This window comes from Schistocerca serialis, chromosome 10, assembly GCF_023864345.2.
Source record: "Schistocerca serialis cubense isolate TAMUIC-IGC-003099 chromosome 10, iqSchSeri2.2, whole genome shotgun sequence".
In the NCBI taxonomy this organism is placed as follows: Eukaryota; Metazoa; Arthropoda; class Insecta; order Orthoptera; family Acrididae; genus Schistocerca; species Schistocerca serialis.
This window is the reverse complement of record NC_064647.1, coordinates 37,672,666-37,686,870: the sequence shown is the minus strand read 5'-3', so window position 1 is coordinate 37,686,870 and position 14,205 is coordinate 37,672,666. Positions and strand designations below refer to the sequence as shown.

Sequence of the window (14,205 nt, the reverse complement as noted above, 5' to 3'; positions counted from 1 at the left end):
TTTAAATTGATGTCTAGACTAAGAGATTAATAATAGGAAAAAAACTGCAAGATACTTGGTGATAAGTTTGTTTCAGGACAAGGTAAAATAAGATATAAAAATACAGGGTCAAACAATTAATTTAAGTATCTTAAAAACCAAATGACTAATAAAATTGGAAGCTAAGAAAAGTAAGTTCATATTAAGTAGGGTGAAACACAGGGCTGCAACATATTGCCATTGTTGTTTGACTTGTCTATCAAAGAAAAAAGAAATGGATCAAAACAAAATAAAAGTTAGAATGGAAATGTATCAGGCAGATAGGAATAAGCAAGGAACATATTCTTTAATAAATTAAAAAAAAACTGACATGTGAGGCAGATGTTCCTACAATTTTATGTTCAAAGCACAGCAGTCTGTGAAAGCAAAATATTTATGACATTGAAAAAAGAAAATCAGTGAGTGAAAAGTGTGTGTAGGTGAATTGTGGTGAAAGACTGGATATTGGAACTTCTGTTAGGCTGCCCAGTATTAGTTAACTTGGTAGTAAAGGAGCAAGTTTGCAAGGGCAGATAACTGTTTGACTACGTAAAATAGAGTGGGAGTATGGAAAAACTAGTCCAAGATACGATGAAAAAGATAACAGCAACTTAAAAAATGAATTGATAAGTTACCATGAACCCCATTCCAATCTAGTGAATGCAGTGGTTGACAATATCTTGTGACATTCGCCTATAAGGCCCAAACAATAATTGCTAAATAAAAATACAAAATGTTGCCAAGACTGTATCTAAGCTGTCACTCTCTTTTGAAACAAGGGTGTTTAAACCAACAAACACGCAGGAAAGCAGGGACAACTCGCACACTAGAGAAGGATGGGCAGTATCATTGAAGGAGTGAGCATAAACCGTGTGGAATATGTGTGGTATAAGTAATGAAAAAAAAAAAAAGAAGAAGAAGAAGAAGAGGAAGAGGAAAAATGTTGATCTGGAAACAAGGAAATAAAAAGTTTGCCACGTGAAGAGATAATATGGTACTGTGCTGATGAGTGTGTACAAGTGGTGATATACAATATACATTGATAAAGGAACTCTGCATTGGGCCCAGAAGACCATGCAGTGCTCTTCGAGAGATGTCCTCTACTATATATCTATGGAGAGTTAGGAGGTCAGTATACAACTCTCCAGGCTGTTATCAACTTCCAGAAGTTGAAGACACTACTTCTCACTTGAGTAGCTCCTCAGCTGGAACTACAAGCAGAGTGTACCCTATTCCAGTCTGTCCACCAAGCAGAATTTCCCGGCTCTACAAGGAATTGAACCTGATCCCTTTCTATGACACGCCTGTGGCATACTGACTGCATAGCTGTGGCAAGAGTCATAATATACACTTGTGAACAATTGAGTTATAACTATTCTGTTTATTGGGGAGAGAGTATGTATATTGCCACTGTGAATGAAACAGTTTAGTGTATCATAACTGGAATGTATTCAGACCTCGTACTTGTTGTGTGAGAGCGCAGTGTCTTAGACACTTGTAGTGTTTGTCTTAGCATGTACTAACCGGTGAGCCTTACTTTCTAGTATTTTTAATTATATATCATTACTGGTGCCTCTGGCACTTTTGTGTTGCAATAGCAATAGCTTGCAATAGCAAACATTGAGTCAATCATGGTTTTTGGATTAGAAGTAGAGGTCAGCTGGGTTGACATTGGGAATAGAGTGATGGGAAGTGGACAATAAGCAGTTATATCGAAGGGTGCATTATTTGATATATTAAGGTTAATTACAAAATGTGAATTGGAGAATTTTTCACGTTGAGCAGAAGTAAGTTTACAGGACCAGATGTCAAATTACACATGATCAGTGTGAATCCCTATAGTCAGCATGAACACTGGCACACAGAATAATTTATAGGTAGCCTTGCTATATATAAAAAATCAGATTTGTGCTGAACTGTCATGAACAAACTGTCACTTCTCTGGAATAAATAGACTCTGATTTGTTAATTACATCTGTGTAAATGAAAAATATAGGAAAAGATAGATTGCTGCTTACTGTAAAGGAGACATGTTACATTGTAGACAGGCACAATTAAAAAGGCACTTACACAAAGCTTTTGGCCACAGCCTTCATCAGCAAAAGAGATAGAGAGAAACACACACATTCATACACACAGGCAAGCACATGTCACACACACACGACTGCCAACTCCAGCAGCTTGCCCCTAGCTGCTGGACTTGGCAGTTTTTTTTTTCTCTCTCTGTGTGCGTGCGTGCGTGCGTGCGTGCGTGCGTGCACGCGTGTGCGCTTGCTTGTGTGTTGTGCCTGTGTGCAACTTTGTTTTCTTTACGGTAAATAGTGATCTATCTTTCCCTGCACTGTTGATATTCCTACCTGGAATTTCCATTGTTTAATCAGTGTAAATAAGAAGGACACAGTTACATATATTCTGTCACTTGAAGACTAATACATGAAGACAGTGGACATTATTTTTTATTGCAGAGGATCTTTGTCAGCACTAATTATTAATTTTGTGTGCCAGTTAATTAGACATGGTTTCATCCTTTCCTGGATGTGCTCTTTTTGTTAAATCTTCCTTCAAAAGATCTGATTTACTTCAAATTAATAAACCTGAGTATTCTGAAAAAGGAGGTGCAGCTTACAGCTGCAGTGTGACAGTTGATCACAGGGTGATTTTATCACTGCCATATCGTGGGTACCCATGGCTCGAGACACTTATTCTATAAGGGTGTGTAGTCATTGGGCTTTCTTGTACCACAGTGTCAAAGGTGTACTGTGAGCAGATTTATTCAAAAGGAAAATACTACCACAATCAGCAGAATGAGCTGCTATGGGCAGCAGGATATCATTGACAGGGGTTACCACTGACTAGCATGGCTTTAGCAGCGAACAGGTGGGCCACAATGTAGCAAATGACTTACCAACTCAGTGACAGTCAATAAACAGTAACCATTCATGCCACTGGGAACTGTCACCTCTTTGTGGGATACAAAGATGCACTCTGCACACTGCTCGTCGCAGCTACAAAGATTAGCATTGGTTCGGAACAGCACCAGTGGATGCTCGAAGCATGCAGGAAGGTCGTCTGTCTGATGATTTGCGGTACATATTGCCAAGGTGGCAGGGTGCAAAATAAGGAGTGATCAAAAAACTTCCATTTGAAGGCTGCATAGTACAGATCAGTATGCCACACACACACACACACACACACACACACACACACACACACACACACACACACATCCATCCGCACATATACCCTGCTTGTGTCTGTATATGTGCGGATGGATGTGTGTGTGTGTGTGTGTGTGTGTGTGTGTGTGTGTACACCTGTCCTTTTTCCCCCCTAAGGTAAGTCTTTCCGCTCCTAGGATTGGAATGACTCCTTACCCTCTCCCTTAAAACCCACATCTTTTCGTCTTTCCCTCTCCTTCCCTCTTTCCTGATGAAGCAACCGTGGGTTGCGAAAGCTTGAATTTTGTGTGTGTGTTTGTTTGTGTGTCTATCAACATACCAATGCTTTCGTTTGGTAAGTTACATCATCTTTGTTTTTAGATATATTTTTCCCATTTGGAATGTTTCCCTGTATTATATTATATATCAGTGCTTTCCTCTCCCACAACTACCCTGCAGACCTTGTCCACAAACTGATCTCCCAAGCAATACATTCCTCCCCACCCAACAACAATGTTACTACCCCCAGACCACACAGAAGCATCCCCCTTGTCACCCAATATTATCCTGGCCTCGAATACATCAACTAATTACTCCGCCAGGGATATGACTTTCTCAAGTCAAGCCCTGAAATGAGATCATCCCTTGACAATATTCTCCCCACACCACCCAGAGTTGCCTTTTGTCGTCCCCCTAACCTCCGTAACATCCTTGTCAAACCCTACAATATTCCCAGACCACCTTCTCTACCCAGCGGTTCCTACCCCTGTAACCGACCCCGATGCAAAACCTGCCCCATGCATCCCCCCACAACCAACTACTCCAGCCCCGCTACTGGTAAAACATACACAACTCAAGGCAGGGCCACATGTGAGACAACACGTCATTTATCAGCTGACATGCCTGCACTGCACAGCCTTTTACATTGGTATGACGACAACTAAACTGGCTGAGCACATGAATGGGCACAGACGAACTGTCTGCCTAGGAGATGTCCAATACCCAGTAGCGGAGCATGCCCTCCAACATAATTCTAGGGACCTAGGAACCATATGTGCCATTTGGCTTCTCCCACCCAACACCAGTCCCTTGGAACTGCGGAGATGGGAACTTGCACTCCAACACATCCTTTCATCCCGCCATCCCCCTGGACTGAACTTACATTAACCAACCTCACTCCCATTTACTCTTTAGTCTTCTCCTCTTTCCCTTTCCTCTTTAGCCATTCATGCGTCTTTTCATCCTACATAGTTGCGTTTATCTTTATACTATGTACCTCTTTACTTCTGTATTCATCCTCCTTGGTTTGAAGCTGGCACAGTACTTACAGTAGAATATCTTTGGCTTCCCTCTGACATCCATGCCTCCATCTTTGCTACCCTCCATGTTTACCTTTCCCCTGTTGCTTCATAACCTGGGTTGTGAATAACTGAATCCACTTTCCCTTCTTCCCCTTTTTTCCCCTCTCTCCTCCCTGATGAAGGAACGAAGTTCCGAAAGCTAGGATACGTCAATTTTCTGTTCTGTTTTGTGTATCTATTGGCTGTACTGAGCTGAGGTAAGTACTGGCCAGGCCCTCTATCTCTTTGTTAGTATTTGTTTCATATATATAAACACACACACACACACACACACACACACACACACACACACACACACACACAGGGTGATGCATATTAACATTTAAAAACCTCCAAAGCACTGTAGATAACCCTGAGACAAGTAATTTAATACAAGACACATGGGATTGCAAATGTTGGATATGATACAAATGTTGGGAAATGTGTCAAAAGTGAATGACAAATGTCACCAGATGATGTACCTTGCCATGCTTGCAGTGGTTGAGCCTCTCGGTCTGTCACACTTGATCATCCCAACCCAAGTCAAGTATTCATATCATTGTGGCTACGGACACACGTGTGCGACTTTAGTGATGGCGTTCAGGATTTGAGTCTTGCATCCGGAAGGCAGTATTTTTTCATTGTGTTAAACAATTATGTATTTATATTGAGGTTTATTATTTTATTTACCGGTCTTGCAGTTTCCTTGATTTATTGCAAAGTACAGTACAATGAAAACCTACCATATTGCATAACAAGTAGATGAGTATAAACTTCAGAATAGCATCATTGCCATTAAATGACCTATGTTTTCTTTACTAACTAATGTCTGTAAACAAAAAGAGAAGGGACAGAAGCAAAAAACACAAAATCAGAACTGCTTTTGCTTGATTACAGCGGGGACAATAATTTTGTAACATCTACATTTACAACAGATCATATTTACAAAATGTTTTCGAAATTTGCTCTGTTTGCTCAAATGAAAGTATTGCACTGCTCAATCATTTCTTTACACTCAACCCCGACTGCTGCACATGCTGTGGGGTATGTCATCTGGTTACGTCATATGTTCAGTGTTTCTCATCAATTTTTGGGGTATTTTGAAATGTACAAAAAGGCAAATGCAGAAAGTTATCACATTTTGCTGCACATTACCTGCGTCACAGAAAAATAATGTATACAAATCTTCTCAGGTTTGCCACTGAATAACTTTGTGCAAGCCTCACAATATTTCACCAATACAACTGTTCGTCATCTTCAGGTAGTGGTGGGTCCTGTCATCACTGCTGCAAGATGTGACTGGTGATATTCACACAGCAGAAATGAAATTTGTCAGGCTAGAAGCAGGAGTATGAATGTGTGGACAGGCACTCCCAGTTGGATGGAAATGCCATTCATAGTAGCCTTCTGCTTATGTGTTGTGGGCAATGACTGCACTTCTGGACACTCGTGTGGTTAAAAGCTGAATTAACTCTCTGCAAGGTGCTGCATCAGGTCATACATCGGAGGATCTGGTTTCTACTGTTTTAATTTCATGGCAGTCAGTGCTGGATTCTGGGCAGTGCTTAGTCAAAATTCCATATTCTTGTTGGTAAGATTGCCCACCGTATGGATACATGCCTCATTCTTAAAAACACAATCCTAGAGTGATGATGCTGAGGATAAAATTTCAGTCCTCTTGGGAAACGTGTGGTGCCCTGTATTCAGGCAGTGCTCTGCTACCACTAATTTACTGGGTGGCATTTTTGTCAGCGCTGTTGAACACAGTGTTCTTGCACAATGTGAGGTGTCTGCCCTATATAAGATTTCCCATAATGGCATCAGATCTTATATATTATCTGTGTTTTCTAAGGTCAAGACTGTCTTTAACTGAACACAAACAATTCCTTAGTTTCGCTGGTAGACGAAAAACACGCTTGATTCTGTTTCTGTTAGCGATTCTTTCTCTTTTTGAAAACATGCCACTGAAATATGGAAAGAAAGCCATTTGCAGTGCTTGTCTAAGTATCTTCATTTACATCCCTACACTGAACTTGCTTTGCTCATAACACATTGCAAATCTGTTTACAAGAATAAACATTCTGCTGGAACACTGTTCTTAGGTGTTACAGTTCACCAGGCAGACTGTCGGTATCTGAGATCACGTGTGCTCTATGTGCCAGGGAGTGTAAGACACTACCACATTGTGCAGGGTGATGGCAACTTTTGGACCGCAAATATAACTCTGTGTGTATCAGTTTGCAGTAGAGACTATGCCCCAGTGTTCTGTCAGCTTTTCTTCTAACCGTGACATCCAGGAATGGTAAGCTGCTATCTTTTTGCACTTCCACAGAGAACTGAATATTCAGATGGAGTGAGTGCAAATGCTGCAGGAACATAGGTAGTGTCTGTATTATGTGGGCCACACCACAAATGTCTCTTCAGCATTCTGCCAGGAGGAGGAATGTTGGATATTTACTAAGGGAAATAGAGGATCTCCCATGGGAACACTGTCCACTTGATCAAAGTAGTTGGTGTTTCATAAGAAATAGGATGAGGTATGCACATGTTTAAACAGCACCACAATTTCTTTCTCAAACTTGCTGCTAATAACCTCTAATGAGGGCTGCAGGGGCACTTTTGTAAGTAATGATATAACATTTGAGCTAACTAAAAGATCTGAAAGTTCTAGTTTAAGCATCTTCAGGTATTCTATGAAATCATCTGAATTCTAAATATGATGGTCATAGTCATCCACATGATAAATTTCAAAGCTGTCATGTGGAAATTGCCAGTTGCATCTTGCAGCAGTGATGGTGGAAATCACCACCACCTGAAGATGCCAAAAAGTTGTGTCACTGAAATATTGAGGGAGGGACTTGCATAATGTTATCTCGTGGGGAACCCAAAGTGTTTTTGCAACAGATCTATCAGGCAAGCCTGAAAATTCACATATACTCCAAGCAGTAAGTACCTGTTGTAAAATGGTCACTTTAGTGAGCTTGGCAATTAATTAACAGTTTATCAATAAATTTGGCTTCATTTTGCAAGAAATTGTGCTGTGTTCCACTACTCCCTCTTCAACAAAACTAATGTCAGTTTCTGCTCCACCTCCTCAGCCCGAGATCCTATGTATACTCTTGAGCATTTGTGTAAGATACCTGTTTATTTATAAAAATAAAAGTAACTTCTATCATGACTTTCCCATTCTTGTCCAGTGGGTTTGTTATCCTGCTGTTGCCTACTGCAGACTACAAGATTACTGTTGAAGATTTCTGCAAAGTTTTTCTTCCTTTTTAGTGTACCAACATTTCACTGTGTGGTAATTGTCTGGTACTGTTTAACAGGTGTTTTAACTGTTGTTTCAGAGATGCAATACGAAGCAAATGCAGTGAGGATGACTTGCTTGCCATGATTGGGGCAGCAGTGAGAAGAAAGAAGAAACAACATGCAGGTAAGATACATTACAGCAAATGTAACTCTATAGATAGAAAGAAAATTTCTGCTTAACAAGTCATAGCAAACATAAGAGCAAAATAGAACGAAAAACAACAGTGATAGAACCTGTGTTTTTTGTGTAAAATTGAATTTAATTTTTTATTTAGTATTCATTCTGATTAATGCCCATTGGTCAACAGTAAATTTCAGCCCTAGAATTTGGTTCTGCAAGGTCCACCAGATAACCATATATGGCTGTTGTAACTCCTTTATTGGACTTCAGAAGTTTTCCAGCAACAAATCTTTTTTTCATCAGTGTCCTTGAAACAATGGAAATTCCAGTAGGAATGTCAACAATGTTGGAAAAGACAGATTACTACTTACTGATGAAGGCTGTGGCTGAAAGCTTTATGTAAGTGTCTTTTAATTCTGCCCATCTGCAGCCTAAGGTATCTTCCTTATGGTAAGCAACAGTCTGTCTTTTCCTTCATTATTCATTGGTGTTCTTTGTTTTTATTGCTGTTTAGCAAGCATCGTGTGGTATATAAGGGATGCGAATAGCGTCAGATGTTGAATCATCACTCTGGAGGATATGAAGGTGCTGCATATTGGTGTGAGACAGCATTATCTGATGAGAGTTTGAAAGAAACCTCATTGTGGATGTCCATTTGGTCGCCTGGTTAAACCTTGCAACATCTGTATTTTTGGAGTATTTGGATCTGACAGTGGCTTGATGTTGGAAAGTAAGGGCATACTCATCATCAATGTTCCAGTTGACTACATCAGACCACTACAAGGGAGCATCACTGTGTAGTGTACTGAGTACATTGTAACCTGTTCACATCTGTGACTGCCATCTGAGAATAAGTACAGTAAACTCTCGTGCAGCTACACTTTTGGCTAGCTAGACTGACACTTGACAAGTTTCAATTTGCGTGCACCTGGAGCCAAGCATTTGCTGGTGTTTTTTGGCAATCTACTGCTAATCAGTGCGCTGGTGCGTGTCAAAAGTCCAAGTATCATCAATTCGTGCGTGTGTTGGTTGAAGCTCTAGTGTGTTTCTTATTCGTATTGCATGATTTCATGCCACTGCCATCTATTGGAACTCCTTGGAAGTACAGTACATACAGTATTGTTCTATGCAGCGCAACGTAGCCCTGTCGAAACCGACAATTAGAGTGCGCCGCCTAACACTTTCCACTTGTTGTCGGTACATCAAAGCTGAGTGTTTAACAGTGAACGTACAACACCCTATTGTGTCGCCACGTGGGCTTGGGTAGAACAGAGGAAATGGCATAGATGTATCGAATGCTTTCATTTGATGGCTGCCACAGCCTGGTTTCAAAAGTCAAAAGTTTGTCTAGTGCATCTCGAGTGTTATCAAGTTGTGCATCTGTGTGTTTCTGATTTGAGGTTTTGTGCTCCCACTATGTGCCTTAAAGTGTCCAGAGATAAAAGGGGCCAAAAACCATAAAGGACTCAGTCGAGTGTCTGTAAAAAGAACACTGAACGTGACTACGGGCACGAAACATAAAATGAATGTGATCTTGTTGGAAAAAAAGCTTCACACTTTGCAGAGAATTGATGCTGGTGAGCTACCCACAAAAGTTGCTGCAGAGTAGGAGTACAATTACTGATCGGAAGACAAATCGATCAGGAATTGAAAAATTTTGTTCCATCCAAGCATTGGGCAGTGCAGTGAAATATTGAAAAACAATGAGAAAAGGTGCACATCCTCAGTTAGAAGAGGCATTATTTTTGTGGCACGAATAAATAAGAGCCAAAGGTGTGCCAGTTCCAGGTCCTCTACTTTGTCAAAATGAGCGGATGAGCTGATTGAAGGAAAGAAGCAAGAATTCCTCGGAAGTAATGGCCGGCAGGATCGTTTCAAGAAGTGGCATGGCATTCATGAAATTGCCATCAGTGCCAAATCATTATCTTGGGATGAAGCTGCTACACTGATTTTAAGAAGAAACTGCACACAATCATTGACAAAGGAGCTTATACTGGCAATCAACTTTACAAATGTGATGAAACTGGGTTGAATTACAAAATGTTGCCAACGAAAACCCTTGCCTCTAAAGAAGAAAAAATGGCTTCCAGATACAAAAAAATCAAAGAAAGATTTACTGTCCTTGCTTGCAGTAACGCCACTGGCCATCATAAACTGTGTCTTACTTTAATTGGCAAATCCAAAACACCAAGAGCATTTAGACACCAACCAACCACCTTTGCCACTGAGGTACATGAATCAGTCTTAAGGCATGTATGAACAGTGCCATCTTCAGAGAGTGGTTCCAGGCAGAGTTTGTTCCAGCTGTAGTAAATTACATGGAAGGAAATGGACTTCCTTGAAAAGCGCTACTTCTTGTGGACAATGCTCCTTCTCACCCAGGTGATCTGCAAGATGGGGATATCAAAGTTGTATTTCTCCCAAAAAATGTCACATCTCTATGTCAACCGATGGACCAAGGTATTCTTGAGGCGATGGAAAAACATTACAGACGCAAGATGCTGGAATACTTAATAGGTGTGATTGATGCTGCAGATGATTTTGTGGAAGCTCTTAAAAAAAATTGATGTTTTAAGTGTCATTCATTGATTGCTGAAGCTTGGAATCTAATTCCTCCAGTTCCTCTTGTTAGGTCTTGGAAAAAACTCTTAGATCGTAAGGCAACCTAAGTGGTGGGAGGGAGGAGGCAACACCGAAACTCAAGCTGACATAATTTTGGTGAATTTACTGGAGAAGCTGGTTGTAAAGACACACACTTCGAAGACGTTGAAGAGTGGATGGAAAATGGCATTTTTTCATGTGACTGAGGATGAAATCGTCCAAATTGTGACCGATCATAAAGCGTCAGAAGACTATGTTTCTGATGATGAATCAGAGAAAAATATTCCTCACACATTCTGTTACGAACTGATCCAAACTGCCCTGGAGTACATCAGCCAACAGGAGGAGACGATTTATCCTGAAATAGTTTGTTTTCAACGTCGCAGATGTATTGTTGCAGCAATAGTTTCTCAAGCAAAACAACAAAAAAAAAGACATTCGTGACTTCGTTACCAAAAAATAAACTCTAATGAAGCATCCTAGAACTTCTATGTCCATAACTTAAAAAGTTTTTTTTTTTTTTACTTTTCTTGAAAGTTCCTCTAGACAGACTTTTCGTTCCTTTGAGTAATCTCTAGATTTGTTTCATAATTTTGTTCAGTAGTTTATTTTTTATTCAAAAGAGTAGGTAATAAAATTAAAACTCCTGTTTTTTCCTGCTGCCAAATAAGGAAGATTTTTTTCTGTAAGAATGCAAAATAAACGAGCTTTGTTATACAGCATTTAAAAACTTTGAGTTTTCAATCATAGTTTGGTGCCTTTTTAACATGTCAACACAATTTTTTCAGTAAAAAAGTGCAGGGTTATTTGCAACCATATCAGTAACATTTTACATACCCTACGCACATTTTACGATCGTATTTCGCAATATTGACGCAATTTGGAGTGTTCACATGTGAAAACAGGGGGTCTTTGATTTATCTGAAATTTTCGTTATCGGAACCGGCCACCATCCCGATCATTTCTGATAAACAGGAATTCATTGTAATAGACTCCTTGCAACATGCTGTGTCATAAAGCTAGGAGCAGCCAGACTATGGAATTGCCGTCCTGCGCATAGGCTGCCATTAACACCCAAGCAAATGACGGCATGTGAAGTGGTGCCATGATCGAGAAGAACGGACTGCTAATGAATGGCGTCACATTATGTTCACTAATGAGTCCCAGTCCTGCACTGCTCCAAATGACTATCGTGGAGAAGTTTGACAGTGACCCGGGGAGATGGGGAGAGGTCCCATTCTTCCACATTTGGGGGGGGGGGGGGGTCACAAAGGAGTCCCATGGTGTGGGGAGCCATTGGGTATGACTTCAGGTCACGGCTTGTAATGGCCAAGGGAACTCTGATGGTACAGCAGTATGTAATAGTATTGTGGTGCTATTTTTCAACAGGCCAGTGCTTGTCCACATGTAGTATGTGTCTCTTTAAATTGTCTGCGTGATGTTGATATACTCCTGTGGCCAGCAAAATCCCCATATCTGTCCCCGATAGAACATTATGGGACCAACATGGACGTCAACTCCATCCCACTGCCTGTATCCATGATTTTAATGTCCAGTTACAACAGTTGTGGATCACCTTTCTCAGGGGGGTATGCAGCAGCTTTACGACATCCTCCCGCACTGTGCAGGCCAGACAGGATGCAATGCTGTATTGATAAGTGGGCTCAGACTGATAAGTTCTGTGTAAATTTGACTCTGTTTTGTAATCACTGAAATAACATCACATACCCTCTAAATTCGCTATGTTTCAATTCGTTTTCTCCCCACCTTCTGAGTGTCTCACTTTTTTTCAAGTAGTGTAATTTAAGAGAGACATAAGAATATGAAAATGGGATGGCATATCACATTGCTATTCAACTATGCCCCTAAGAAAATTGTAAGATAATGGAGAAGAGCAGGTGCACTATTACACTGACTAGAATGTAAACTTAAAGATAGAATTATATTGTGTAACCTATACCGATGACATAATACTAATTGACAAAAACATCACTGATGTGCTAAAGCAATTTGAAATATTATGGGAGCAAGCTAGGAAAATTGGACTACTAATTTCACCTGGAGAAAAAATTCTTGGCTGATACCAAAATGGCACTGGGTGAACTTATATAGGCAACGACATAGTATTCGGTGTTAAAGAGTTTAAATAATTAGGTGAAGAAGACCACTGAACATCATAATGAAAAGAAGGCCGTAGAATCCAGACTTCAGAAAATACAAACTGTCTCTCAGTTAACAAAAAGTATTTTTCCTGGAACTCTAAAATCTAACATTGTACAACAGTGATCAAATTAGAATCTCTTTATGCATGAGAGAGACTCTTTGTCCAACGCAAGACATGAAAACAGCAAACTGAATTAGAAGAATGTAAAATTGTAGTAAAAATCTTAGGTCCAAGAATAAAAGATGGAATACATCACACAGAACCCAGTGTGAAATCTCCAGGCAAATTCCTAAAAACTCTTGTTACAATGTGTCTCCAAAGAATCCAACTTGTGGGACATACAGAAAGAATGTATCCAAACAGGCAGCTCATTGGATTCCCACATACTTGAAAAATAAGATCCAACTGATGAAAACAAACAGGAAGTGACCTTAAGAAATTGGAATCACCACATTTACAGTATTCTGATGTAGTGATGAGGCACACAGAGTGCAGTTTCACAGTAGCTTGATCGATGCTTGTACTTGTGTATGTAGTATATGCAAGTGTGTACAGCGTCTCTTCTGGTGTACTGACGATATGCTAATTTAGTGGCCGAGCAGTAAACCGGATCCCTACTCGGTTCCAGTGTGCTGTGCTAATTATTCTTCTTCACTTGACATTTATGCTTGGAGCTGCAAGAGAGGCCATTTTCCAGGTAATGCCACAAAAACAACAAATTCTCAGATATCAGTTTAACTTACACTCCTCAACATCATAGACAACATTTCACATTAATATGTTGCAGAACACTAGATTAGTGTTAAAATTGCCAGAGTAAACATTGTTCTCCATGTGACAGATTGTCACCCGACGTCCAAAATCGATAAATTTTATATCTCTGCACAGAGAAGCAGCTGGTTGCTCATTGTCATCTGTGGTGCTAATCAATGGGTCGAGCTCGTTGCTGGCACAGTGCCTCCACAGAGTAAGTGGCCCCTCATCCCAGCAGGTGGCGATGTTTTAACACCCGTACCGCTCCCCAGACTTACCGCGTCTGTGGATAACTCTGTCTCTGCACAGAACTTCCCACATTTCCCACACAGTGGGACCTCGTGTCTTTTACACACAATAAATCTTCAAACTTATTTCATTGGCTAAGTTAAACTTCGAGTGTGACATGCTATTTCGTAAAAAATAGCAAACGGTAGACATGGATGTTATTGTGACTCTTTCCTAAGGCAAAATTTGTGTATTACACTTGTAGAAGTGCACTGCAACATAAAACAGTAGTCTGTAAGTTCAAACAATGGAAACTCCAGGTTGGAATATCAGCAGTGTAGGAAAAGATAGTGCTAATTACCATAAAGATGGCACATTAAAATGCAGACAGGCACAGTTAAGACACTTACACACAAGCTTTTGGCCACAACCTTCATCAGAAAAAGAAATAGAAATACACACCATTCATTCACACAAGCAAGCACACCTCACACACACATGACCACCAACTCT

The 14,205-nt window shown here is 40.3% G+C and overlaps 1 protein-coding gene across 2 annotated transcripts in view; it reads left to right on the top strand.

Moving 5' to 3' along the window:
• Positions 1-14,205, top strand: part of LOC126424814 (molybdenum cofactor biosynthesis protein 1) — a 134,035-nt gene that overhangs the window by 59,613 nt on the left and 60,217 nt on the right. For both annotated transcript variants that reach the window (XM_050087606.1, XM_050087607.1), the window contains exon 7: positions 7,864-7,949. In XM_050087606.1, coding sequence (XP_049943563.1) covers positions 7,864-7,949 — 86 coding nt within the window. The remainder of the gene's footprint in view (positions 1-7,863; positions 7,950-14,205) is intronic.